We start from the raw sequence: 27,444 nt of genomic DNA on the forward strand, positions 1-27,444 counted from the left end.
CTACAAATGTATGAGGTTTCAACTGGCTTCTTGGGTACTGGAATGTGGGTAAAGTAGAATTGTGTCTGCTTACTGCTCTCAAGTCTCAGCTGACAAAAACCACCTAGAAATGTTACTTCCTGAATTACAACAGGAAACTGCTGAAAACCCGACCTTATGAGTTCAGAAAACCAGCGCCTAAAGCACTCAGACTTGACATGGCACTTTTCCCTACACCCTCCATCATAACAAAGACTAATATAAATTAAGACTAATAGAAAGAATATAAGTATAAACATTTGCCCCAAATTCCTCAAGTCCAAGTTAAATGCAAGACACCGGAATTCTAGTCAGATATTCTAAAAGGTAAACGGATTCAATGTTTTTTTAAAAACTACACAGCACAGAAAGAAGTTATAAACATCATAAGTTCCCTAACTCAAACCATAAAAATAGATATGGCAATTCAAATGGGCACTTATCCCCTACAGCTCTTTGCATAGTCTCCTAAATCTAGAATTGATGTTTAAAAATACAGGATTAATCTTCTAGTTCACAAACAACAAGCTACTAATTGTTGTAACACAGAAAGAAAAGCGAAGTTTCACAACGGCCATGCACAGACAACCATGTCTACGCTCTGTTTTGGTCACTCATAGTAGTGCCAGAGGAGGAAAGGGAGATCCTGAACCACATGAGCACATGAGAAAGACAGAGCGAGAGAAAAGAAGAGGAAGTGATGTCATCAGACATCACAAGACTAAGCTGCCACAGTGCCTGTGTTGTGCTAAGGACAGAAATGACTGTGTTCCTGTCATGTACTGTGTCCATAGGAGTGTGTAGTGTGTTTTTGACCCTGTTAAAGGTCCAGTGAGAGATTTCTTCTCCGCCACTAGAGAGTTGAAGATCTGTTTGTATGTGTTATTAGTGGAGACTTATTTTGACTTTTTTTGTTATCTTCATTAATTTGCTTCCTGCCTTGATACTGAGCTTGCTTTTCCCTAGTATCTCTTGCTGCTGTTGTACAGCTTTATACAGTGTTGTTTTGGTTTTGTGTATTGATGGTAGGGAGTAGCTGCTATTTGTTGTGGGTTTGGGGCTTTGTTACTATTTTTTGTTGGGGAATTAGTGTAGTCCTGTGTGTTTATTCTTTTTCTCTGTGAAAACCTATTCAGTGTGTTTTTATTTTATTGTGGGTTTTGTTTGTTACTTTGGCCTGGGTCACTGCTGAAGACACCAGCAATATTTGACTACCGTGGTATTTCCCTGGGTTCTTTGTTCTTACAAACATTTGTTAGCCGTTTTACCCCACGGCTCTTGTTACAGCCTTATTGCCCAGACAAGGTCGTAACAGTTCCTCTTTCTCCATGTTTCTATTTTTTTCTTCTGATGCACTTTAAACAATAAAAAACAAGCAAACAAACAAAAAGGCAAACAAAACTTCCATGGTCTTGCTTAATGTGTTTGGTCACATTGTGATTGCACTGGCTATTTTAATTAGAAAAATACCAATATACAGCAAGCCTATAGATTCCTGCATATCTGTATTTATTCAGTGTTTTCTGGGCAAAATGTGTGTGTGTGTTATTTGAGGAGGAGGCTTGCTATTCATTTTATATCTGCAAAAGGATAACTTTTGAACATTTAACTTACTTGCTGGTGGACTGGTACAGGGGCATATGCTGTGCATATACTAGGGATCTAATTCTTAGGCCCCCCTCAGACAGTGGGCTTAGGCTTCCAGAGGCCCATGGCAGTTGGAGGTCTATGGGCACTGGCCCAGTCAATAATCCATTCCTGAGTGCATTTTTAAGAAGAATTCAGAAAGCATCTAACCTGTCCATCTACTTATTGCAGTTTGGTTTCAAAATGAAAAACATGTAATGTCCATATACCCTCATAGTTTGGTTAGTGTAGGCCTTATGCAATGCTGTCGCTTGCACCCATATATTGAAAATGTGGATATGTGAATCCCACATGCAAATGCCAATTGGGATTAAATAACAATGAAAGCATCTGACTATACCCTTGGTAAAGATAGAAGAAATACAGTACCAAGTGTCAGTGAGTCAACAGAAGACCATGTAGCAGGAAAGATGCTTGCATTAGATATAGATATTCATGTTTATATTTTATGAAGGTGTAAAAAAACAAAAAAACAAAACTAACATTCCATTACACTAAACCAATATTTCACTTTCAATTCTCCATCTAACCCTTGGTTTATTATGCAGCAATAGCTTGGCAAATCACTACATGTAGAGGTGAGAATAATTTAGTTAACCTTACTTGTAAAATGCCATCTTTTTTTAAAACTGTTATAAAAGCAAAATAGTGGCAATCCAAGATTAAATAATAAAAATACCAAAACATAGCATTTATCCCTGACCATTGGTGAATGTGACTTGATTAAGTAAAACCAAGCCTTTAAAATGTGAAAATCTAGATTACAGAGAATTTACTCTACAAATCATTTTAAAAATGGCTATATACTAAATGAATATACAAAACTCCAATAATTTACTTTAAGGATTTAATATACAGAAATCCATGTTTTGTATATGTCAAATGTTTGAATCCTGGCTGAAATTCTATAATAGAGACAAATATATTAAATAAAAAAATAAATTAAGAAATCCATTTCTGCATGAAATTATATTACACACACACAATGAAAAAGACAATACTCTGGCCTAGACATGGACCATAATTAGAAAAAAAAAGAAAAAAAGAAAAAGCAATTTTGTGTCCCAAAGTAACAGCTAAGTTTATCCCCAGTACTCCACGATCAAGGTGAAAAGAACTATACATAACACAATCACTGTAAAGCTTTACGCAAATGTCTTGAAGGAGCATGGGATGTTTAGGCTGCTTGATTGCAGTTGGTGACAATATAAAAGTTTTAGTTTCTCATAAGTGATGGGGCTCCCTCTGCAGCTTTATTGACCTTTCACTACCCCATAAATGGTTCCAGGCTTAGAATGATCCACAGTACTGTATATGGTTGATGGGAAGTTGTCAGATCTCTAGGTAATCATAAAGAAACATAAAAGCATTATTAACATTCAGAATATAAGATTCTCTGAGCTAATGTGATAAGTGATAATAAAAATGGAGCTTTGACAATTCCTTTCAGGAAACAAAGCATGGACAAAGCAAGATTCATATCATTAACATGGAACAAATTTTATATGAACATAAATTTTTCTTTTAAAGAAATTTTGCATCAGAAATTTCTTACCGTATCTGCAAAGGTGTAATAAGTGCTGGGCAGTCTTTTGTCCACATGAGTTTCTTGTTGCTAAATATATTCAATAAAAAAAGTGGTAGGAACAAAATAATAAATTATTACTATCACACTATAATAATAATAATATGAACCATATAGTTCATGACATGCCAGATGTACAATACTCTGCACAAGGCATAACACATTTTAATCACCACTGATGCTGCAGTTATACAATTGGGCTACAGCAAATGCAATGGGCTGGAAAGACATTCACACAGTAAGGAACAACATTCAACCAATTACTGATCATTAATTTGCTCACCAGGCTATTGATCTCATGCGTTTCCTATTATCTATGTAAGGTGGGCTCAAACCCAGGTCAGCTAGATGATGACACCAGCAGCCTACTAGGTGAGCAACCACGTTCTAACAATGATGGGCCCGTGTGCAGAACAGTTAGATCTTGGATCAGGTAAAACAAAAGGAAGAAACTAAACACCATGCCGAGTGTGGAAAAAGGGAGAACAAAGGAGGCCACGGGAAGAAATGGCAACCCCGATGCACTGGGGAAAACCAAACTAAAACTTCCCAAACCAAACCAGAAAACGAGGAAGAACTTGATTGGCTAAGGGAAGCCTCGGGAGAGAGACAGACTCAAGAGGGAAGGGGACGTGTAAAAACACAGACACCCTCGCAGACGAGAAGTGAGATGTGGCACACAAACCTCAATACCGGAAACTACCAGCTAAGCACTTGCGTCTTAAAACTTTGGCCCAGCACTGAATGATTGGCTCACAGGGCTTATATAAGGTCTAGCCAGCTGTTGGGTGTTAAGCCTGATTAGTGGTGTGCCTGACTCGAGGCCTTGGCCTGGCACCAACCCTTACAATCCATGCCTATATATAATGATCTCTTTCCTCTTATCTTTGCTGAACAGATTATTCTGATTGCCTGTATGAACATCAAATTTGTACCTTTTTAAGGTTTGTGCTAAAAGACTTGACTAATTAGCCTGCAAACATGATTCAAAATGGCCCAGTAATCATTTCAGAATATAAAATGTGCTTGTCTGTGTACTATTTTGCACTAATAAAAAGCCATATGCTCACATTTCTCTCATGATACAGAGGATTTGGCATAGCGTGAGTAGATCCTTCACTGTGTGGAAGTTGCACTCCTACAACACTGTACAAACTTGAAGGTCCAGATATCTCCAACCTCATGCCATTCCTTGGTCTTTCATTTTCATTCTGCAGACATGATTTAGTCAGACTATCATAGACCATGTTGTGGGTTTCATGAAGCCTTATACAAAAGTGATAAATGCTTTCTTTAAAAAATGATGTAAAGTTTACATTGCAGTAGTAGACAGTATTTATTGGCTTTAAGTACTTCAGGAATAATACTGCAAGTTTAAATATTACCTCAACCTCTGCATACACAGTGTCACACAGTGGGGAACCTATGCCATCTAGAATATCAAATGGAAAATGAACACGTCATTCAACCAGGCAAGATGAGCTGTAGAACACAATCCTTGATTTTAAATGCTATTTTGTTCAAATAATTTACAGCCACATTACGCATCAGATACCATTACTATAATAACATCAACAGACATTTTAAAGGGAAGGGCAATTTGTTGAGATGCTGGCCATAAAGACAAGTTAACATGTACATTATTGGTATCACCCTATGGGTCCTGTGAAAGCTTTGCTTGAAAAGATATTTTTTAAGCCAAGCTGTGTTTGATGCTATTTGCACTTAGTGTACTTAGTGCAAATAGACAACTTGCAGGTTTATACATTGCTGAATGCAAGTTTGGATTGAGCTTTATGATCATTATTACAAGGTGCTTGCTTGCTCCACAGACTCAAGAAATGTGGGAAACAGCCTTTTACTTGGATGGTACAAATATTTGGAACTCATTACTCTGTAATATTTGTTATATAGCTTCTATTACCAGTTTTAAAACCAGCTCAAAATCATCTTTCAACCCTTAACAAAACACTTAATACAATTATGCATATCAGTTACAAGTTGCATGATTACTTTTTTTTTACATCATAATTGTAGTTTATTTGTACTATTTCGTAAATACAGTTGTTAAAATTCTATTCTATTACAATTCTAATCAACCAAATATTCTGAAATTCTTTTTGTAGAGAAACAAATTTCACTATTTTAAGAGACTTATAATACTAAATGTGATTTCTCAATATAATAAACATTATTTATTAGTAAATTAGTCAGTATTTGAAATTTACTCTTGTAAATACACTCCTGTAAATACAGAAATGGTGTTTAAAAGTCTGTGTCTAATATTATTTAACCAAATCATCTCTTCAAGCAATCAATCTTGCATTATTTGCTTCATTATGCAGAATGGGTTTCTCCATGAGATTGTGTATTGGAAAAAACTGAAGGTGATACCTGTTTTCTTCCTCCTAAGTTGTATGACACAACCAATAACAGTCAGAAGGAGGATAAGTGCCACACAGCTCAGTGCTATTACAATATAGAGCAGTTGGTTGGTAGGCCCTAATAGAGAATAAAATGTGTATGTTGGAGTGGAAAAATGTATGAGTACAATAAGATTAAAGAATTGGATGCATGTTTGTGTGTGTTTGGGTTTGTAGACATTTATCTGTACCTATAGAAAAACAGATTTCTTTAATCTCTTTAATTGCACTTTTTTTCCAGCTGACTGGGTTGCTGTGGTTACAGATTATAGTGCTTCCACTGACATACATGGATAGGATGATGCCTCCTGGTGATTCTATTTTCTTCTCCTCACAGACATCACTAGAGCAGTTAGAGCGGATTGTGAGGTTGTGACCACTACAAGTGAGAGTCACATTACAGGAGTCACTGCTTAGCTGGTGATGGACAGGAGTAAGGATTGGACTCTCCACTGGATCTGGGGAAGACACACACACAACCATGATTGCACTGCTGGATCACATACACTGAAAGCTCATCACCAACAAAACACACAGTTACAGAGATCATATAACTGCTGTCCTGTCATTTTAAGGTTTGAATTTTGTTCATTATTGCAACATCCTCTTGTAAATATGATTTTAAATGTAAGCACATTAAAACACATATGCAGAAAAATATACATTATTAATTGACAAAAATACTGTTGATTCAGGAATGCATTTTTTCCACTGATTACTATACTGAAAGACTTACCTAATACAGAGAGTTTGTACTGAACAATAGGGTTTTCCCCTTCTTCATCAATTGATCTTGCTATATAGACTCCACTGTCATTCTTCTGTAGGCTTTTCAGCGTCAGACTGTAGGTGTCCTTATCAAGCTTCACCCTACCGTTATAAGAACGGCCTGGTTCTACCTTATTCAATTTTTGATCATATGTCAATACAAAATATCTTCCATGCATCCATTTCAGGGTTTTGAATGGTTTTATACTGCCTTTTATGTGCAGCTGAACAGAACTGCCAACCTCCTTAAACTCATGATTGGACACTGTAGAGAAAGAGGAAATATAATCCATTTATGTTCTGAAGACTTGTAAAAAAAAAAATTATTATTATTTTTTATTTACGTAAGTGAATTGTTATATACATTTTGTAAAACATGCTTTTTAAAATTTTTTCCGTCTTCGGTAACCCTCATAAAATTTCAAAATGTTATTTTGCCTTCTGTTTTTAACAACAGAAACCTTTTAATTACATAGCTCTTTTCCCAATCTCAAGGTTGCTTTATGGATCAAATCAAGAAACATATATAGATGAAAAAAAAAAAATCAGAAAAGACATCATAAAAATAGCGAAATACTAAACACAGAAGATAAAACAACAACTGTAAAAGGTACACTAGACAGCAACAGAATTAGATGGACATAACAAAGAGCAGAAGATGATTGAGGGAGGGAGTTTAAAGTTGAGGTGCTGCAACATTGAGAGATGAATCTTGGGAATGGTGAGCAAATCCCAATTAAAAGTTTTCCAGATGTTGGAATGAACTCCAACTAATTGTCTCTAGATCAGTCTCTTGCTGTCCTCAAATGTAGAATAAAGTACCCCCTTTTCCAGGAGTACTTGAATGAGCCATACCCACTTCAAGGCACTTGACTATATTCATCAACAATCCTTTACTTACTTCCCAAACACACACTCAAACAAAGAAACCTGAACTTTACTTGTGTGTATTGCTTCTGATAGGGTCTAAGGGTATCCTAACAATCAAACCTAGTACACTAGTGTAAGGATTTCTTTCATTGAGTTAACTATTGTTCACGCTGGACATGAGCATCTGCTAAATGTACAAATAATAAATGAGAATACTGGCTGAAACATAAGGGTTGAGTAACTCAGACATACTACAAAGGAGCATGAGGATCATGGTGATGTAGAAATGTAAAAGTTATGAGTATTTTATATTGAATGCGAACAGCAACCAGTGCAAATTATAGAGGATGATGACTTATAGAGGATCTCTAACCCCGGATCCGAGATGGCCGAAGGAGATCCTGAGGGAGAACAAAGAACGCGACGCGAGGAAAGGATCTCGAGGAAAGTGAGCCGGCATCAGGAACAGGCTGAGGATTCAGGCACACCGAGCTCCCTTACCTAGCATCCTGCTAGCCAATGTCCAGTCTCTGGACAACAAGCTCGACGACCTGCAGGCCAGGATAAAGTTCCAGAGGGACATTCGGGACTACAACCTCCTCTGCTTCACCAAATTGTGGCTGAACCCAGCGGTACCAAGCTACGCCATCCAGCCAGCCGATTTCTTCGCGGTTCACAGCAAGGACAGGACGGCAGATTCGGGGAAGTTGAGAGGTGGTGGAGTGTGTGTGATGGTAAACAACAGCTGGTGCAACGATGCCAATGTTGTTACTCTCGCCCGCTCCTGCTCACCCAACCTGGAGCTGCTCGACCTCAAGTTTCGTCCTTTCTACCTTCCTCGGGAGTTCACTTCGGTCATTCTCAACACCTCAGGCCAACATGGACACTGCACTGTGGGAACTTCATGAGGCTCTCACACAGTTTCAGGTACAACACCGGGGCGATGCACTTATCGTCATTGCAGATTTCTATAGCGCTAACCTTAAGCATGCAGTGCCCAACTTTTACCAGCACATAACCTTCCCCACCAGGGGAAATAGGACACTAGACCACTGCTACACCCCATACAAGGACAGCTACAAGGCGCTAGCTCATCGACCATTTGGTAAGTCGGACCATGCCACCATCTTCCTCCTACCAAAATATAAACATAGGCTGAAACGGGAAACGTTTCCCAACCAGACGCCCTGGCTGGACGAAACCATCTGCAAGACTCTGAACTCTTGCACAGCTGCCTAAAATGCGGCAATCATCAGCAGGAACATGGACGAGTACAAGTCTGCTTCATACGGAGTGCGCAGGGCGGTGAGGGAGGCGAAGCGACACTACGGGAAGAAACTAGCGTTCCAGCAGAGTGGCTCTAGAGCCCTGTGGCAGGGACTATGGACGATCACGGACTACAGGAGCCCACCCTCTGGACTGATGAGTGCGGATGAGTCTCTGGTGAATGAGCTAAACACATTCTTCGCTCGCTTCAAGGCCACATCTAGCAGCGCTAATACTAATAGCGCTAGTGCTAACAATGCTAATGGTGCTATCGGTGCAGCCAACAGCGAATGCGCAAAGCCCACCGTAGGCCAGTGACCTCTCATCATCACGGAGAGTGACATGAGGAGAGCGAATATCAGGAAGGTGGCGGGACCAGACGGCATCTCTGGTAGAGTCCTCAAAGCCTGCACAAACTAGCTAGCTCCGGTATTCACCGACATCTTCAACCTCTCCCTGACGCTCAGTATCATCCCATCTGGCTTCAAGTGATCCACCATCGTCCCCGTCCCAAAGGGACCTCGATTTTCCGGCCTCAATGACTAGTACCCTGTTGCCCTCACATCGGTTGTGATGAAGTCCTTTGAAAAGCTAGTCAGAGACTTCATCACATCTTCACTGCCAGCCTCCATGGACCCACTGCAGTTTGCATACCACAACTGCTCCACTGATGATGCAATTGCACATCTGCTTCACAGCACACTGACCCACCTGGATAAAGGGAGGGGTAATTATGTTAAAATGCTGTTTGTTGACTACAGTTCAGCACTTAACACTATCATCCCCTCCAGACTCACTATTAAGTTGGAGGATCTAGGACTGCATCCATCCTTGGGTGAATGGATCTCCAACTTCCTAACAGACAGACCACAAACAGTACAGGTGGGCAACTGTGTCTCATCCACCCTCACCCTCAGTACTGGAGCTCCTCAGAGTTGTGTCCTAAGCCCCCTGCTCTACTCACTGTACACCTATGACTGTGTGGCCACTTCCAGCTCTACCACCATTATCAAGTTTGCTGACGATACCGTCGTCATGGGCCTGATTTCGGGCAACGACGAGAGGGCCTACCTGGAGGAGATGAAACACCTGGAGAACTGGTGCCAGGAAAATAATCTCCTCCTGAACATCAGCAAGACACACCAACTCCCTGGCAAAGAAGGCTTGTCAGCATCTTTACCACCTCAGATGCCTAAGAGACTTCAGACTGCCCTCCAAGGTGCTGTGGAACTTCTACACCTGCACTATTGAGAGCATCCTCATGGGGAACATCACAGCCTGGTTTGGGAACAGCACCAAGAGAATCATATTTTATAATGCAAAAATTTAAGAAAAGTATAAAAATAAAACCATTTTTTGGCACTACTGAGTAATTTCATTATGTGATTAGATTATAATTCCATTTTAGCAAACATCCCCATAATGACAAAATGCCAGTCAAATGTTTATGGTATAACTTGAAAACAGGTTTGCCATTTATCTATGGTTTAAACCTGTCTGTTATTCTATATTTAATTAGCTATATATTGTGTGTTTAGTACAAGCAGGCTAGCACCAGAGACAAACATCAATAAATACTGAATAATTGTACCAAAATGGCACTTATGAGTACTGGACAAATGATTTCAGATCACAAGTCTGTGAAACAAGCAATTACCCTAAATTGCAAGAACAGCTACTGCTATAAAAAAAGTACCTAGGTGACCGCATAACCTATAATCTGTTATTGATCAAGGTAAAGGCTAAAAGCCAAACTTTTGACTTGGCCTTACCAGGAACCATGTTCATTCCAGCACTGCTATGCCTACCTCTTCCCACCGGCATCTCCGATCTGGTTCGCCAGAGTACTAGTTACACACCTGATGACTATTTTCTCCATTACTACCTCCCTATTTAAGCCCTCCTCCCTCACACACTCTTTGTGGAGTATTGCCATTCTCATGTTGCATACCGAGCCGTCCATGTACGTGTTTGTCTGCCTGGTTTCTGAATTCTGCCTGTGCTACAGACCTCATCTACTGCCTGACCTCTGGACACCTTCCAGCCTCTGCCTCACGTTTTCGACCTCGGACTGACCTCTGAGCATGACCACCTGTCTAATTCCTTTTACCTATCTTGAAAAGCTCCAAGCCCTACAAACTCTCCCTATGAGTCCTACCTGCCCCGAAAACTAGATAAAACCTCTTGCATTGGATACTCTCCCTTGTGTGTGTGTGTGCCTTCATTACACCAGTCTCTTGATCTCAGTATTAGAAAACATATATGGGACAGAAGTAAAAACAAACAACCCTTACTCACATTTGTCCTGCATACTTTGGAATTCTGGAATACACTTTAGATTATTTTCTGCAAGAAATAACTGACAAAATGCCCTTTGTTTATGAAGACGCTTTAAAGGAACAGATTGACAATCCAATTTACACAAAATTTCAGTCACCCCAAACTTTACTTGTTTTACTAAGTCATTCCTTAAGGCAAAAGATGACTCATTTAGGAATACAACTATTTTGTTAAAATATAAAACATGAAAAGCATATCAAATCATATGTACACATAATATATAGATATGTGACAGGCATGTTCCTGATGTACATACATGGTTGTACTACAGTCATAGTATGGTAGGACGCATTGAACCATTTTGATACAAAGTCAAGTTCAGTAATCATTTCATATCAAACAGTTTATCAATTATGTGGAAAGATCTATTCAGCAGGATGGCGTTGCATACTCTTAACATGACCTGTAATTCTGTATGACACAGTGGTTTATCCTATTCATAATATAAGGACAGAAGCTCAGCTAGTCACACATCACTATTTATATCATAAGACGCATACATAGACAGATGTCGTTTAAAGGACTCTACCTGTTATTGAGGCCAAACTGCAGAGAATGAAAATCAGCTTTGCTACAATCGCCATTGCACTGGGTGTGAGCAAATTTCCTTTCTTGAGGTTTATAAACTTCTGTCAGTTTGGCTCTGAATAACAATGGGGTGCCTCCCTAAAAAGTGCCTCATTTCCATATTTAAAATGTTTACATTTCAAGATTCATGTAATGTAATGCACAGTAAAAATAATGAAATACCAAATTTAATGTCATGTTTAAGTCTTTACAAGCATGATAAAAATATCATGAATGTACAGTACAGATGAAATTTGAGAGTACAATGACATTTTAAGTTAGATGGTGGTGATGATCTTTAATACTTTATTTTCCAGAAACACTATTTCAGCTATGGATCTGCCTGCATATATGAGTCCAATTTTGATACAAACTGACCTTGTTCATGTAACAAGTCAGAAACAGGCAGGCGTTTGCGGATGCGATAAGACTTTGGCTTTCCAATCCAAAATGTAGTCAGAACACAGGCAGGTATCAAAACCAGCAAAGCAAGAACACCAGGAGAAGTACAATGTACAGATCCAAAAACTGTAGTGAAGAGAGGACAGGGCCAAAACACTATAAGTAACAGGCATCAGAACAAATGCTCAATGTGCAAGGCAATGAACCATGGCAGTACTTTGAATAGACTGCATCATTTAGAAGGCACATAAATACACTGAGTAGAATTGAAAACAGGTGGTAATAATCCAAATCTGGGGATGATGATCGAGGCATTGTAGCCTTTTTTTTGTTTGCTATGTATTTCTGGATTCTCTGTGTTGGCTCATTGACTAACGACTCTGACTGTGGATTTGTCCTTAATAATCTCACATATCTCAGCATATGCGTCCGCATCGTGATCGCTCCACATTACACACAGGTCAATACACCATGGCAAGACTGAGCACAGCAACAAGACACAATGTAGTTATGCTACATCAGCAAGGTCTCTCCCAGGCAAAGATTTCAAAGCAAATTGGGCAAAATTCAAGATGTGCTGTACAAGCTCTTTGAAGAAGCACAAAGAAATTAGCAACATTGAGAACCGTAGACGCAGTGGTTGACCAAGGAAACTTATATCACTTACCTTTGAAATCAGAAGATCTCCAGCAGTGCCATTAGCTCAGAACTGGCCGAAACCAATGGGAACCAAGGTACACCCATCTATTGTTTGAAGAAGTCTGGCCAAAAGTGGTCTTCATAGAAGAATTGCGACTAAAAATCCATACCTTTGACATAGAAAGAAGGTCAAGCTGAGGGCAGTGGTAGCTCAGTGGTTAAGGTGATTGACTTGTAATTGAATAGTTGCCAGTTCATGGCCAAATTGCCACTGTTGGGGCCCCTGAGTAAGACTCTTAATCCTCAAGCTGTATTCTTACATAATTGTAAGCTGCTTTGGATAGAAGTGTCAGCTAAATGCTATAACAGATGTCAGCTTTTTTGCTGATGGGATGGAGAGCAGTACAATAATGAGCATCTGCAGGCAAGAGTGAAGCATGGTGGAGGTTTCTTGCAAATTTGGGGTTGCCTTTCAGCAAATGGAATTAGGGATTTGGTCAATATTAATGGTGTCTTCAATGCTGAGAAACACAGACAGATGATCATCCCTTATGCAATACCATCAGGGAGGTGTCAAACTTGGCTGCAGCAGGGCAATGTCCCCAAACATACAGCCAATGTCATTAAGAACTATCTTTAGTGTAAAGAACAACAAGGAGTCCTGGAAGTGATGATCTACCCTAGTTCTGTTTGGAACAACCTCCCTGCCAAGTTCCTTCAAAAACTGTGTGCAAGTGTACCTAGAAGAACTAATGTTGTTTTGAAGGCAAAGTTGGGACACACCAAATATTGATTTGGATTTATCTTCTTTTCATTCAACTTTGCATTTTGTTAACTTACAAAAATATACTATGAACACTTCTATTTTTGAATGCATGGCCAGCGAATAAGGGGGCAGGGAGTTTTCTTTTAGAGTTTAGTTATTTCATCACTCTATTAAATACAAAATTAAACATTAAGGTTCAGCAATGTTATTCATTTCTGGGAATGTATGGACTACTGTTGATTTAGTGAACACAAAATAGTTCACAGTGAATTGAGCATTAAAGAGCAATAATATGCAAACTAAAATCACATATGAAAACCCACATCCCTCCAGCTTGCATTTTCAAATGAATACCTGTAGGCTATCTTTCTGTAGAGTATTAGGAATACATTTACAAAAAAACCCATCACTTCTGCAACACAGCAGACTTGGTAGAAGTGTTGCTGAATCTATGAAAACCACAATTTCACAAGTCTTGTTTGGTTCTCAACTGTTTACAGCACTTCCTTTGGAGCACAGCCTTCATTTTGAACAAGACCAAAAACAGGGGTTAATGCAATTACATTAGTCATTTACACACAAAAAACCCCCACAGATAGCAAGACCATACGAAGTTGCTCAATACATAAAGGCATGAAAACGGGAGCCTCTTAGAGCACAAACTGGTGACATTTGCTTTGAATCTGGACTGCCAGGCAAATCAGTTTGGCAGGTTGCATGCCACTCCATTAAATGACATTGTGGCATCATGGTGCAACACTGGAATTCAAATGTTTAGTGCAACTGAATACAATGGACATGCATTTCTGGTAAATTATCATTGTTTGAAATGCAAACAGTAGGCTGCAGAGTGTGGCAAAATGTAAACCCAACTGCAACAAGTGAGGAATATGAGAAGTAAGTCTAAAATAAAATGAAAAAAAAGAATAAAAGAATATGAGGTACTGTGACCCCCAAAAATGGCTCCAATAAATCCCTGAAACAACATCCTAGGTCTTTGTCCAGAAGTGTGCAGTCCTGGGAAGAGCAGGAGTGTGCTATTATCCTGAGTCAGAGTGGGCGTGGCCCTCCTGTTGGATGAACTGTGACAATAACATTTACATTTGGTTTTGCAGAACTACCCAGTGTGCCGATTAGCTGACTCACTGACTCTCATTGGTTCAATCTATACATATTCAACAGGGAGCACAGAACATCCATACTGTTGCTATGTAAATTAGCTGTAAATTACAAACAATGGTTAGTGTTTTCCAGTTGTATTTATAAATAGACATAAAGGTGGATTACATCTAAGAATTATCATTACTCATTGGATGGTGGGGAGTACATTTAAATGTTGAAGTCCTTAATCAATGACTGTTTAGAAAAGGTGACATTTTATGTTGCATGTCTCATTCTGTTATGCTATTATACAAATGTTGCAAGATCATTACCAATGATTTTTTTTCCAATAGGACAAAAAGACAAGCCACATCTGATGGATTATCTTGATCAATCTCCTTGTTACTTATCATAGTTATTGTTTTTTGTTTGTTTGTTTCTTTATTGTGGTCAAAAAGTAATGGAAGACAAATTTGAATACATGGGGACTTAAATCAATGTATGCTCAGTATGAATGTTTAGGCCTCAAACATGATAATCTTTTTTAATGATAAAATTGATTTTATGATTATAAGAAGCAGAATTCATAGCTGGATCATAGTGAAAACGATTATGCAAATGAACACATGAATGAATCTAGAACCAAATGCTATCGATTTCAAATGTGCAATAGTCAATGTGGCAGTACAGCCTGAAGATAAAAGTATCAAAGTATTCAGTATCAAAGTAATCAAAGTATTAGCAAGTAGAATTGTGTCTGGTAGTGCTGACCTTTATGGCCCTGAGTCTTCTATCTGAGGGTAGGGCTTGGGTCAGATGCACATTGAGAGAGGATTGCAGGGTGAGAGGATTACAGGGTGAGAGGATTGCAGGGTGAAAGGATTGCAGAGTGAGAGGATTACAGGGTGAGATGCAGGATGAGAGGATTACGGGGGAAAGGATTACAGTGTGAGATGTGGGATGAGAGGATTACAGGGTGATAGGATTACAGGGTGAGATACACAATGAGAGAATTATAGGGTGAGATGCAGGATGAGAGAATTGTAGGGTGAGAGGATTGCAGGGTGAGGACAATTTGTCTGTGATCTTGCCAGCACTCTTCATAGCTCTGTTGTCTTATATATCCTCAGGTTTTGTCTTGTGATTTATAAGTAATTGATCTGGTATTTGATGGGATAATGTTACATTCTATTCCATTCACATTTTCCATAGGTTGCCCAATGTTTGACAGTGGCAACACTGAATATGAGGGTGACAATGGCAATCCTGAATACAAGTGTTGCAATGGCAATATAAACAAGGGTGACAATGGGAATACTGAATACAAGAGTGGCAATATCTATCCTACATTTTCCAATGAGGATGATGATGGTAAGGCTGAATATAAGGAGGGTGAAGCTGGCAATACTGTGTAGTGGAGAACACAGCACCCCTCGCCCCCATTCTCTCTGGACTCTAAACATTAATTGACCATAACAACTCCCATCAGGGGTTCCACTTATCAGGAAAGAGAACCCTTCACAGTTATAGCAAGTTTGAACTCCACCATCATTCAGGTTTTAACTTTCGATCAAAGAAAGGTTTAAGACTTCTGCCTGGAAACAATTTTATGACCCTCTAACCTAGCCTGGCGCTCTCAGGAGCCATAAAACCCTCTTTTAGAATTTGGGGATACTGTATATACTACATTCTGGACAGTTCAGATTTGCAATGCTTTATAAACTCGACATTATTGGATAGCTATCAGATTATAATCCTCCCTTAAGGGTGCAGCTCTTCATGGACATTCAACTGAAAACAAATTTGACTATTTTCCACTAAAGAAACTTTAATTACATATCTGACTCACTCTTTTAAGATGTGGACCCACAGTGCCATCCAGTGACTGTAACGAGATTCTCAACATGTGCAAATAGACTGCAATACCTTATTATAAATAACGTGCGATGCACAACAATTTAGAATTGTGTTTAATAGTGAGTAAGATCCAACTAATCTACAGTATACTAGTTCCTTCTCTGTCACCTTATACTGATTTTTACTTTCACGTCTTATTATTCCACAGAATTATAGAAATTATGATACCCATGCCTTCCAATATCGTTGTAGAATGTGCATAGTAATGTTTGTAACTGTTATTAATACATTGATTGTATATTCATTACCTACATGGGCTAGCCGAGTCCACTGCCTTTTTGCGACGGCCGCAAATGTTTCTAAAAAAACTTCTCTGGGATTTCATGGAAGGCGGTGTAAGGAACGGTGGAAATCTAAATAAGTTTTAATCAAGAAGCTCTCACGAGTACAAACAAGTGCTTAGAACTGCATTTTGTGTGTATGTCATCTGCCCAGTTTAACATTAGTTTTTCTGAAATTGTTTAATTTGCTCGTCACCGCGCCATTACTTTAGTTATTTTACCTTTATCATTCATAGAGTTAAAATTAGTTCTGTTTGCCTGGCAGCAATTAATATTAATCTACTGCAAGGTCATTATCAGAATAGCCTTCATTCACAGCTAGTCAGAAAGCTGAACACCTGCAAGCACCGAGCAGGCTCGTTTTGTCTTCTTTAAATAAATCCGGACAGCTCAGAATAGCCAGGTCATTCTTTGAGCTTTGGAATTACGTATGGTTTGCTTGGGTATAAATCAGTATCATTTTCCTAAGACACAGACAGGTGATTAACTGAGCTGAACAGCTAGGACCAGCCACGTAAGACATTCCCTTTGTATTCATGTGCTCTGCTTTTGATGTCAGCCTATAGCTGCTATTCCCATAATTATTCCCATAATTCATTACATTTAATTTGGTCATTAGAAATAGGTTTCCATTATCCCCATAACTGTTTTCAGAACAAAATTAGATTCATTACTCCTTTTAGATCAAGTATTGAGTATAAAGCTGTTAAGCGTAGATCCACGCTTTCTCTTTAGAAATGAGCTTCTAAATGAGTTTAGGCTTCCCACCCTAAGGCTTTTTCCTTTAGGTGCTTCCTGTTAACATTTGGTTTGTGTTGAAGTTCTTGGTTCAATTGTTTTATTTATTTCTTTGGCATTTGTATGCTAATGATTAGTTAGTTTATTTCATATGCCTGAGACATGTCTGTATACATCACATTTTCCCTGCCATATAAAGCTAAAAGCATCAGCCTGCACTACCTGCCCCTGACCATGATGATGGACCATCAAACATTTCACCACAAGTGGAGACACAGAATACAGGTGGTACAGAGCAAGTATCACAATTACTAGAGAATACAACTCAGAGTTTCTGACACTTGCTGAGAGTTATAATGAACATCCATGCTGTTGCTACATAAATAGCTGTAAATTACACACAATGTTTAGTGTTATATATAGTTAAATAAATAAAAAACTTTGCTAGACATTAAAATGTTTATAATTGGTATCATGCAAACATTGTTGTGGGACTGCCTAATGTACTTATCATATTACTAGTGGAAAACACATTTAGAGAACTTAGCTGACACTTTTATTCAAAGCAACTTACAACTGAGTACAAGTTAAGGGCCTTGCTCAGGGACCCAACTTTGAAGTCAAGGGGCTTGAACCAGGAATCTTCCAGTCATGTTATCAGTTCTATATTAATGTAAACCCATGACATGTCCAAGCCGGTTTATTCAGATTTCAAGGTTTAGGGTTATGATAATGTTTTAGGGTTTATGATAAGGTTTATGAAACCTAGAAAATCACAAAGGCATGCTGTGGAACAGTAGTACTTTGTGTCAGAGATGCTATGTGAAAATAAGTACTAGTATTGATTCACAATCAGATGCTTGTAAATAAAGTACAAGTGAATTATACCTCAGTTTATTTCTATTTATGTCATTAAAATCTGTCCTAAAGTGAGCATTTCCAATTACACAATTACTGAAAGGTTCAGAATCCACACATACATTTAGTTAAATATATGAATAGATAACCTGTTTTCTGCTTCAGTTTCATGACACAGTAACCAAGATGAGCAATACAGTGAATACTACCACTGCACAGCTTTGTCCAGAATGTCTGGCATTTGCACTGGAGTTGTTGCTCTTCCCTGCAGACAGAAATTGGTAGGGATTCTGTTACACATATAGAACGAATAATCTAAAAACATCTTTATCGTGGCATGCAGTGAGTTTGTGTGCAAGTGCATGTGTGAACCTTTATGAAAACAGAAGGTAACGTTCTGAGTAGTGTGCTTTGAGATGGCTTTGATGCGGACAGTACAGCTGACAGTTGTGCCATTTCCATGCAGGGAAAGGTTGAGGTCTGATGACGTCTTATTTTTCGCCTCGCAGATTTCATTATAACAGCTAGTGGAGACCGAGAGACCCTGACTTTCACAGGTCACATTACAGGTGCCTTTGTTTTGCTGAGGAAGAAAATCAAGCTTCGGAGCCACTACAGGATCTGGGTACAAAAACACAAAAATAAAGTCACAAGTATGAGGTGCATGTTACACAAACAATGCCAGATGATTATAGTATATAATAGGGAAAGACAATTATCAGCTAGTGGATCTGTCAAAGCCCATAAACAGTCTTGCTCTGTGTTGGTTCAGGTAGCATTGGTGTTCTGCACAGCTTCAGGGTGACAATATAATTACCAACCTATACTGCATCATTTTAGACATGCATAACTGTTTACATTTTAGTTAATTTCCAGTGACATTTTAAACCATTTTATGGCACATTACTCAAATTCTTAATGTCCTTGTACTCTGGTGTAAATTCACAATTGGAGAAAAATGCCATTTTAATTGATAAAAATGCTGTTGATTCAGGAATGTGTTTCCAGTGAGTACCATACACCAAGACTTACCCAACACAGTGAGTGTGTGCACAACAATAATGTTTTCCCCCTCTTCATCATCTCCTTTTACTGTATACGTGCCAGCATCATTCTTAGTTAAGTTCTTCAGTGTCAGACTGAAGGTGGTGTTATTAAACTCCACTCTGCCATTATAAGCAGGAAAGTGCACCACTTCCCCAGAATTACATTTCAACATAAATTTGGAATTAAACATCCATGTAAGCTTTGCAAAATGTACATTTTTTGGCATATCCAGTTGAAATGAACTTCCAACCTCCTTAAACTCATATTTGGACACTGTAGAGAAAGCAAACAAGGCATTTAGTTTGGTTTAAAAGTAGCAATAGGACAAGTATTAATACACATTCAAACCTGCAGGTACAATGAGCCACCCGCTAAGGTGCAAAATTATTTGTAGGTCTGCATCACTTAACATGCTCCGTCTCACTGAGTTTATAAAGATACTGTAGATTAATGGCATGAAGAGGAATAGTAAGAGAGCAAGTTAAATAAATATATTTATAAATATTTAGACAAATATCTGTAAAAGCACTACTGTATCTTTTACCCTCAATAACACCACCCTAAACAAACAAAAACACACACAATGATCTCAGTTGTCAATATGCAGAATATTGCAGAAACACAAGCCAGCTGAATTTGTATAATAGTGGTTTGCAGCAATTTCACCTATAATTGAAAACTTCAAAGCATTACACATTCTCTATATTCATAAACACATCACCTTTCCAAAGAAAGGACAAAAGCCAGATAAACACGGTGATCTAGTATGTGAAACTGGTTAACATTCACATGATTACAGACAGAGGAAACATGTTCAAGTTCGGTTTATTCGTCACATACATAGTCATACACAGTATAACGCGCAGTGAAATGGTGGAGAGTGCTCTGTCCAAACTGAGGAAGAGAAACAGGGGTGCATAGAGAAAAATATATATATGCAAGATAAATATATATACTCTATGTATGTACAAAAATATATTAACAATGTATGTACAATATATGTATATTATGATTATATACACAATGTACAATGTATATGGTTGGGTATATATGTACACAATCTACAAAATGTACAAATCCATTTTGTATAATACCATAGCTACAGTTGTTGTGTAACAGGGTTGTTGTGTAACATGTGAACATTTCCTTCATTCTAATGTGTCCGCATAGCATTAGACTCACCAACCTCACAGTTTAAAGTCAAAGGAAGGAATATCAAAGGTTCTACAGAGAGTCTACATTAACAAGTGAAAAGTCAATAAAAACATGGGTCACCTGTTTGTAATTATGTCTCATTTACGCATGTATATAAACCCCTATTGTCTGTTTGATGTTACATTACAAAATTTGATGTTACAAAATTTGCTAAAATCTTACTAAGCATTTTAGGAACTATATCAATTTATACAGTTTGAAAATAATTTATATTTATTTATATTTATTAGTATATGTATATGTAAGACTGTTATGCTTTTCCTTATAGTATAGTTTAAAATCTGAGCTCATAGGTCTCCCAGGTAGTGCAGTTTTTGCTATACCATTGACAGCTTGCTAGTTTAAATATAGAGTATGCTATTGCCTTAGCTCTCGAAGGAAATATTTGTTAACCTTCACTCTACTATATTGATAGCTATCATGTAATAGTACAAGGTATTCCTCAGTTAATGAGTCCTGGTGAAAAAATGTGTCAGATGAATTTTCATTTATTTTCCAGCAGAATCATATTTTATAATGCAAAAATTTAAGAAAAGTATCAAAATAAAACCATTTTATGGCACTACTGAGTAATTTCATTATGTGATTAGATTATAATTCCATTTTAGCAAACATCCCCATAATGACAAAATGCCAGTCAAATGTTTATGGTATAACTTGAAAACAGGTTTGCCATTTATCTATGGTTTAAACCTGTCTCTTATTCTATATTTAATTAGCTATATATTGTGTGTTTAGTGCAAGCATTCTAGCACCAGAGACAAACATCAATAAATACTGAATAATTTTACCAAAATGGCACTTATGAGTACTGGACAAATGATTTCAGATCACAAGTCTGTGAAACAAGCAATTACCCTAAATTGCAAGAACAGCTACTGCTATAAAAGTACCTAGGTGACCGCATAACCTATAATCTGTTATTGATCAAGGTAAAGGCTAAAAGCCAAACTTTTGACTTGGCCTTACCAGGAACCATGTTCATTCCAGCACTGCTATGCCTACCTCTTCCCACCGGCATCTCCGATCCGGTTCGCCAGAGTACTAGTTACACACCTGATGATTATTTTCTCTATTACTACCTCCCTATTTAAGCCCTCCTCCCTCACACACTCTTTGCGAAGTATTGCCATTCTCATGTTGCATACCGAGGCTCCCATGTACGTGTTTGTCTGCCTGGTTTCTGAATCCTGCCTGTGCTACAGACCTCATCTACTGCCTGACCTATGAGTCCTACCTGCCCCCGAATACTAGATAAAACCTCTTGCATTGGATACTCTCCCTTGTGTGTGTGTGTGCCTTCATTACACCAGTCTCTTGATCTCAGTATTAGAAAACATATATGGGACAGAAGTAAAAACAAACAACCCTTACTCACATTTGTCCTGCATACTTTGGAATTCTGGAATACACTTTAGATTATTTTCTGCAAGAAATAACTGACAAAATGCCCTTTGTTTATGAAGACGCTTTAAAGGAACAGATTGACAATCCAATTTACACAAAATTTCAGTCACCCCAAACTTTATTTGTTTTACTAAGTCATTCCTTAAGGCAAAAGATGACTCATTTAGGAATACAACTATTTTGTTAAAATATAAAACATGAAAAGCATATCAAATCATATGTACACATAATATATAGATATGTGACAGGCATGTTCCTGATGTACATACATGGTTGTACTACAGTCATAGTATGGTACGACGCATTGAACCATTTTGATACAAAGTCAAGTTCAGTAATCATTTCATATCAAACAGTTTATCAATTATGTGGAAAGATCTATTCAGCAGGATGGCGTTGCATACTCTTAACATGACCTGTAATTCTGTATGACACAGTGGTTTATCCTATTCATAATATAAGGACAGAAGCTCAGCTAGTCACACATCACTATTTATATCATAAGACGTATACATAGACAGATGTCGTTTAAAGGACTCTACCTGTTATTGAGGCCAAACTGCAGAGAATGAAAATCAGCTTTGCTACAATCGCCATTGCACTGGGTGTGAGCAAATTTCCTTTCTTGAGGTTTATAAACTTCTGTCAGTTTGGCTCTGAATAACAATGGGGTGCCTCCCCAAAGTGCCTCATTTCCATATTTAAAATGTTTACATTTCAAGATTCATGTAATGTAATGCACAGTAAAAATAATGAAATACCAAATTTAATGTCATGTTTAAGTCTTTACAAGCATGATAAAAATATCATGAATGTACAGTACAGATGAAATTTGAGAGTACAATGACATTTTAAGTTAGATGGTGGTGATGATCTTTAATACTTTGTTTTCCAGAAACACTATTTCAGCTATGGATCTGCTTGCATATATGAGTCCAATTTTGATACAAACTGACCTTGTTCATGTAACAAGTCAGAAACAGGCAGGCGTTTGCGGATGCGATAAGACTTTGGTTTTCCAATCCAAAATGTAGTCAGAACACAGGCAGGTATCAAAACCAGAAAAGCAAGAACACCAGGAGAAGTACAATGTACAGATCCAAAAACTGTAGTGAAGAGAGGACAGGGCCAAAACACTATAAGTAACACGCATCAGAACAAATGCTCAATGTGCAAGGCAATGAACCATGGCAGTACTTTGAATAGACTGCATCATTTAGAAGGCACATAAATACACTGAGTAGAATTGAAAACAGGTGGTAATAATACAAATCTGGGGATGATGATCGAGGCATTGTAGCCTTTTTTTTGTTTGCTATGTATTTCTGGATTCTCTGTGTTGGCTCATTGACTAACGACTCTGACTGTGGATTTGCCCTTAATAATCTCACATATCTCAGCATATGCGTCCGCATCGTGATCGCTCCACATTACACACAGGTTAATACACCATGGCAAGACTGAGCACAGCAACAAGACACAATGTAGTTATAGAGCAATAATATGTAAACTAAAATCGCATATGAAAACCCACATTCCTCCAGCTTGCATTTTCAAATGAATACCTGTAGGCTATCTTTCTGTAGAGTATTAGGAATACATTTACAAAAAAACCCATCACTTCTGCAACACGGCAGACTTGGTAGAAGTGTTGCTGAATCTATGAAAACCAGAATTTCACAAGTCTTGTTTGGTTCTCAACTGTTTACAGCACTTCCTTTGGAGCACAACCTTCATTTTGAACAAGACCAAAAACAGGGGTTAATGCAATTACATTAGTCATTTACACACAAAAAACCCCCACAGATAGCAAGACCATACGAAGCTGCTCAATACATAAAGGCATGAAAACGGGAGTCTCTTAGAGCACAAACTGGTGACATTTGCTTTGAATCTGGACTGCCAGGCAAATCAGTTTGGCAGGTTGCATGCTACTCTATTAAATGACATTGTGGCATCATGGTGCAACACTGGAATTCAAATGTTTAGTGCAACTGAATACAATGGACATGCATTTCTGGTAAATTATCATTGTTTGAAATGCAAACAGTAGGCTGCAAAGTGTGGCAAAATGTAAACCCAACTGCAACAAGTGAGGAATATGAGAAGTAAGTCTAAAATAAAATGAAAAAAAAGAATAAAAGAATATGAGGGACTGTGACCCCCAAAAATGGCTCCAATAAATCCCAGAAACAACATCCTAGGTCTTTGTCCAGAAGTGTGCAGTCCTGGGAAGAGCAGGAGTGTGCTATTATCCTGAGTCAGAGTGGGCGTGGCCCTCCTGTTGGATGAACTGTGACAATAACATTTACATTTGGTTTTGCAGAACTACCCAGTGTGCCGATTAGCTGACTCACTGACTCTCATTGGTTCAATCTATACATATTCAACAGGGAGCACAGAACATCCATACTGTTGCTACGTAAATTAGCTGTAAATTACAAACAATGGTTAGTGTTTTCCAGTTGTATTTATAAATAGACATAAAGGTGGATTATATCTAAGAATTATCATTACTCATTGGATGGTGGGGAGTACATTTAAATGTTGAAGTCCTTAATCAATGACTGTTTAGAAAAGGTGACATTTTATGTTGCATGTCTCATTCTGTTATGCTATTATACAAATGTTGCAAGATCATTACCAATGATTTTTTCTCCAATAGGACAAAAAAACAAGCCACATCTGATGGATTATCTTGATCAATCTGCTTGTTACTTATCATAGTTATTGTTTTTTGTTTGTTTCTTTATTGTGGTCAAAAAGTAATGGAAGACAAATTTGAATACATGGAGACTTAAATCAATGTATGCTCAGTATGAATGTTTAGGCCTCAAACATGATAATCTTTTTTAATGATAAAGTTGATTTTATGATTATAAGAAGCAGAATTCATAGCTGGATCATAGTGAAAACGATTATGCAAATGAACACGTGAATGAATCTAGAACCAAATGCTATAGATTTCAAATGTGCAATAGTCAATGTGGCAGTACAGCCTGAAGATAAAAGTACTGGCCATCTACTTTTAGACACAAATCAAAGTATTAGCAAGTAGAATTGTGTCTGGTAGTGCTGGCCTTTATGGCCCTGAGTCTTCTGTCTGAGGGTAGGGCTTGGGTCAGGTGCACATTGAGAGAGGATTGCAGGGTGAGAGGATTACAGGGTGAGAGGATTGCAGGGTGAAAGGATTGCAGAGTGAGAGGATTACAGGGTGAGATGCAGGATGAGAGGATTACGGGGGAAAGGAATACAGTGTGAGATGTGGGATGAGAGGATTACAGGGTGAGAGGATTACAGGGTGAGATGCAGGATGAGAGAATTGTAGGGTGAGAGGATTGCAGGGTGAAGACAATTTGTCTGTGATCTTGCCAGCACTCTTCATAGCTCTGTTGTCTTATATATCCTCAGGTTTTGTCTTGTGATTTATAAGTAATTGATCTGGTATTTGATGGGATAATGTTACATTCTATTCCATTCACATTTTCCATAGGTTGCCCAATGTTTGACAGTGGCAAAACTGAATATGAGGGTGACCATTGCAATCCTGAATACAAGTGTTGCAATGGCAATATAAACAAGGGTGACAATGGGAATACTGAATACAAGAGTGGCAATATCTATCCTACATTTTCCAATGAGGATGATGATGGTAAGGGTGAATATAAGGAGGGTGAAGCTGGCAATACTGTGTAGTGGAGAACACAGCACCCCTCGCCCCCATTCTCTCTGGACTCTAAACATTAATTGACCATAACAACTCCCATCAGGGGTTCCACTTATCAGGAAAGAGAACCCTTCACAGTTATAGCAAGTTTGAACTCCACCATCATTCAGGTTTTAACTTTCGATCAAAGAAAGGTTTAAGACTTCTGCCTGGAAACAATTTTATGACCCTCTAACCTAGCCTGGCGCTCTCAGGAGCCATAAAACCCTCTTTTAGAATTTGGGGATACTGTATATACTACATTCTGGACTGTTCAGATTTGCAATGCTTTATAAACTCGACATTATTGGATAGCTATCAGATTATAATCCTCCCTTAAGGGTGCAGCTCTTCATGGACATTCAACTGAAAACAAATTTGACTATTTTCCACTAAAGAAACTTTAATTACATATCTGACTCACTCTTTTAAGATGTGGACCCACAGTGCCATCCAGTGACTGTAACGAGATTCTCAACATGTGCACAAAGACTGCAATACCTTATTATAAATAACGTGCGATGCACAACAATTTAGAATTGTGTTTAATAGTGAGTAAGATCCAACTAATCTACAGTATACTAGTTCCTTCTGTGTCACCTTATACTGATTTTTACTTTCACGTCTTATTATTCCACAGAATTATAGAAATTATGATACCCATGCCTTCCAATATCGTTGTAGAATGTGCATAGTAATGTTTGTAACTGTTATTAATACGTTGATTGTATATTCATTACCTACATGGGCTAGCCGAGTCCACTGCCTTTTTGCGACGGCCGCAAATGTTTCTAAAAAAACTTCTCTGGGATTTCATGGAAGGCGGTGTAAGGAACGGTGGAAATCTAAATAAGTTTTAATCAAGAAGCTCTCACGAGTACAAACAAGTGCTTAGAACTGCATTTTGTGTGTATGTCATCTGCCCAGTTTAACATTAGTTTTTCTGAAATTGTTTAATTTGCTCGTCACCGCGCCATTACTTTAATTAATTTACATTTATCATTCATAGAGTTAAAATTAGTTCTGTTTGCCTGGCAGCAATTAATATTAATCTACTGCAAGGTCATTATCAGAATAGCCTTCATTCACAGCTAGTCAGAAAGCTGAACACCTGCAAGCACCGAGCAGGCTCGTTTTGTCTTCTTTAAATAAATCCGGACAGCTCAGAATAGCCAGGTCATTCTTTGAGCTTTGGAATTACGTATGGTTTGCTTGGGTATAAATCAGTATCATTTTCCTAAGACACAGACAGGTGATTAACTGAGCTGAACAACTACGACCAGCCACGTAAGACATTCCCTTTGTATTCATGTGCTCTGCTTTTGATGTCAGCCTATAGCTGCTATTCCCATAATTATTCCCATAATTCATTACATTTAATTTGGTCATTAGAAATAGGTTTCCATTATCCCCATAACTGTTTCAGAACAAAATTAGATTCATTACTCCTTTTAGATCAAGTATTGAGTATAAAGCCGTTAAGCGTAGATCCACGCTTTCTCTTTAGAAATGAGCTTCTAAATGAGTTTTAGAAGGCTTATTCCTTTAGGTGCTTCCTGTTAACATTTGGTTTGTGTTGAAGTTCTTGGTTCAATTGTTTTATTTATTTATTTGGCATTTATCTGTATGCTAATGATTAGTTAGTTTATTTCATATGCCTGAGATATGTCTGTATACATCACATATGTGCCAGTGTCAACTTTTGGCCACAACTCTATATGAAAGCGAGAGCACTTTGCTTGTACAGCTGATGAAGGACCTCTGTCTAAAACGTTTCTCTGGAAAACCGTACTTTACTACAATTTTGAATATCTCTACATCTCTTACCACAGTACACTGCAGTTACTCACCTATTGTAACGGTGAGCAGTAAGGAGGTGGACG

General features: G+C 38.1%; 2 protein-coding genes across 7 annotated transcripts; both read right to left on the minus strand.

The window, feature by feature from the left end:
* Window positions 1-2,248: 2,248 nt before the first annotated feature.
* Window positions 2,249-12,713, minus strand: LOC113569107 (CD48 antigen-like). Of its 4 annotated transcripts, XM_035527986.1 has the most exons (9): window positions 11,447-11,499; window positions 10,876-10,936; window positions 6,410-6,706; window positions 5,865-6,131; window positions 5,645-5,752; window positions 4,636-4,682; window positions 4,321-4,461; window positions 3,221-3,280; window positions 2,249-3,005 (listed from the first exon to the last, which is right to left on the minus strand). In XM_035527986.1, the coding sequence occupies exons 2-9, from the start codon at window positions 10,886-10,888 to the stop codon at window positions 2,919-2,921; spliced, it is 1,020 nt and encodes a 339-aa protein (XP_035383879.1). In that variant the 5' UTR covers window positions 10,889-10,936; window positions 11,447-11,499; the 3' UTR covers window positions 2,249-2,918. The 4 variants fall into 4 exon arrangements, with proteins under 4 accessions (XP_035383879.1, XP_035383881.1, XP_035383878.1 ...); XM_035527988.1 differs by lacking the exons at window positions 10,876-10,936; window positions 11,447-11,499 and adding an exon at window positions 12,554-12,713; XM_035527985.1 differs by lacking the exon at window positions 10,876-10,936 and having other exon boundaries at window positions 11,447-11,924.
* Window positions 12,714-17,812: 5,099 nt separating this feature from the next.
* LOC118241681 lies at window positions 17,813-22,785 on the minus strand. Of its 3 annotated transcripts, XM_035528009.1 has the most exons (5): window positions 22,398-22,450; window positions 21,827-21,887; window positions 19,219-19,506; window positions 18,559-18,807; window positions 17,813-18,451 (listed from the first exon to the last, which is right to left on the minus strand). In XM_035528009.1, exons 2-5 carry the CDS (start codon window positions 21,837-21,839, stop codon window positions 18,354-18,356), a joined length of 648 nt encoding a protein of 215 aa, XP_035383902.1. In that variant the 5' UTR covers window positions 21,840-21,887; window positions 22,398-22,450; the 3' UTR covers window positions 17,813-18,353. The 3 variants fall into 3 exon arrangements, with proteins under 3 accessions (XP_035383902.1, XP_035383900.1, XP_035383901.1); XM_035528007.1 differs by lacking the exon at window positions 21,827-21,887 and having other exon boundaries at window positions 22,398-22,785; XM_035528008.1 differs by lacking the exons at window positions 21,827-21,887; window positions 22,398-22,450 and adding an exon at window positions 21,418-21,484.
* Between the last annotated feature and the right edge of the window lie 4,659 nt (window positions 22,786-27,444).

This window comes from Electrophorus electricus, chromosome 7 (assembly GCF_013358815.1).
Source record: "Electrophorus electricus isolate fEleEle1 chromosome 7, fEleEle1.pri, whole genome shotgun sequence".
Taxonomy (NCBI): Eukaryota; Metazoa; Chordata; class Actinopteri; order Gymnotiformes; family Gymnotidae; genus Electrophorus; species Electrophorus electricus.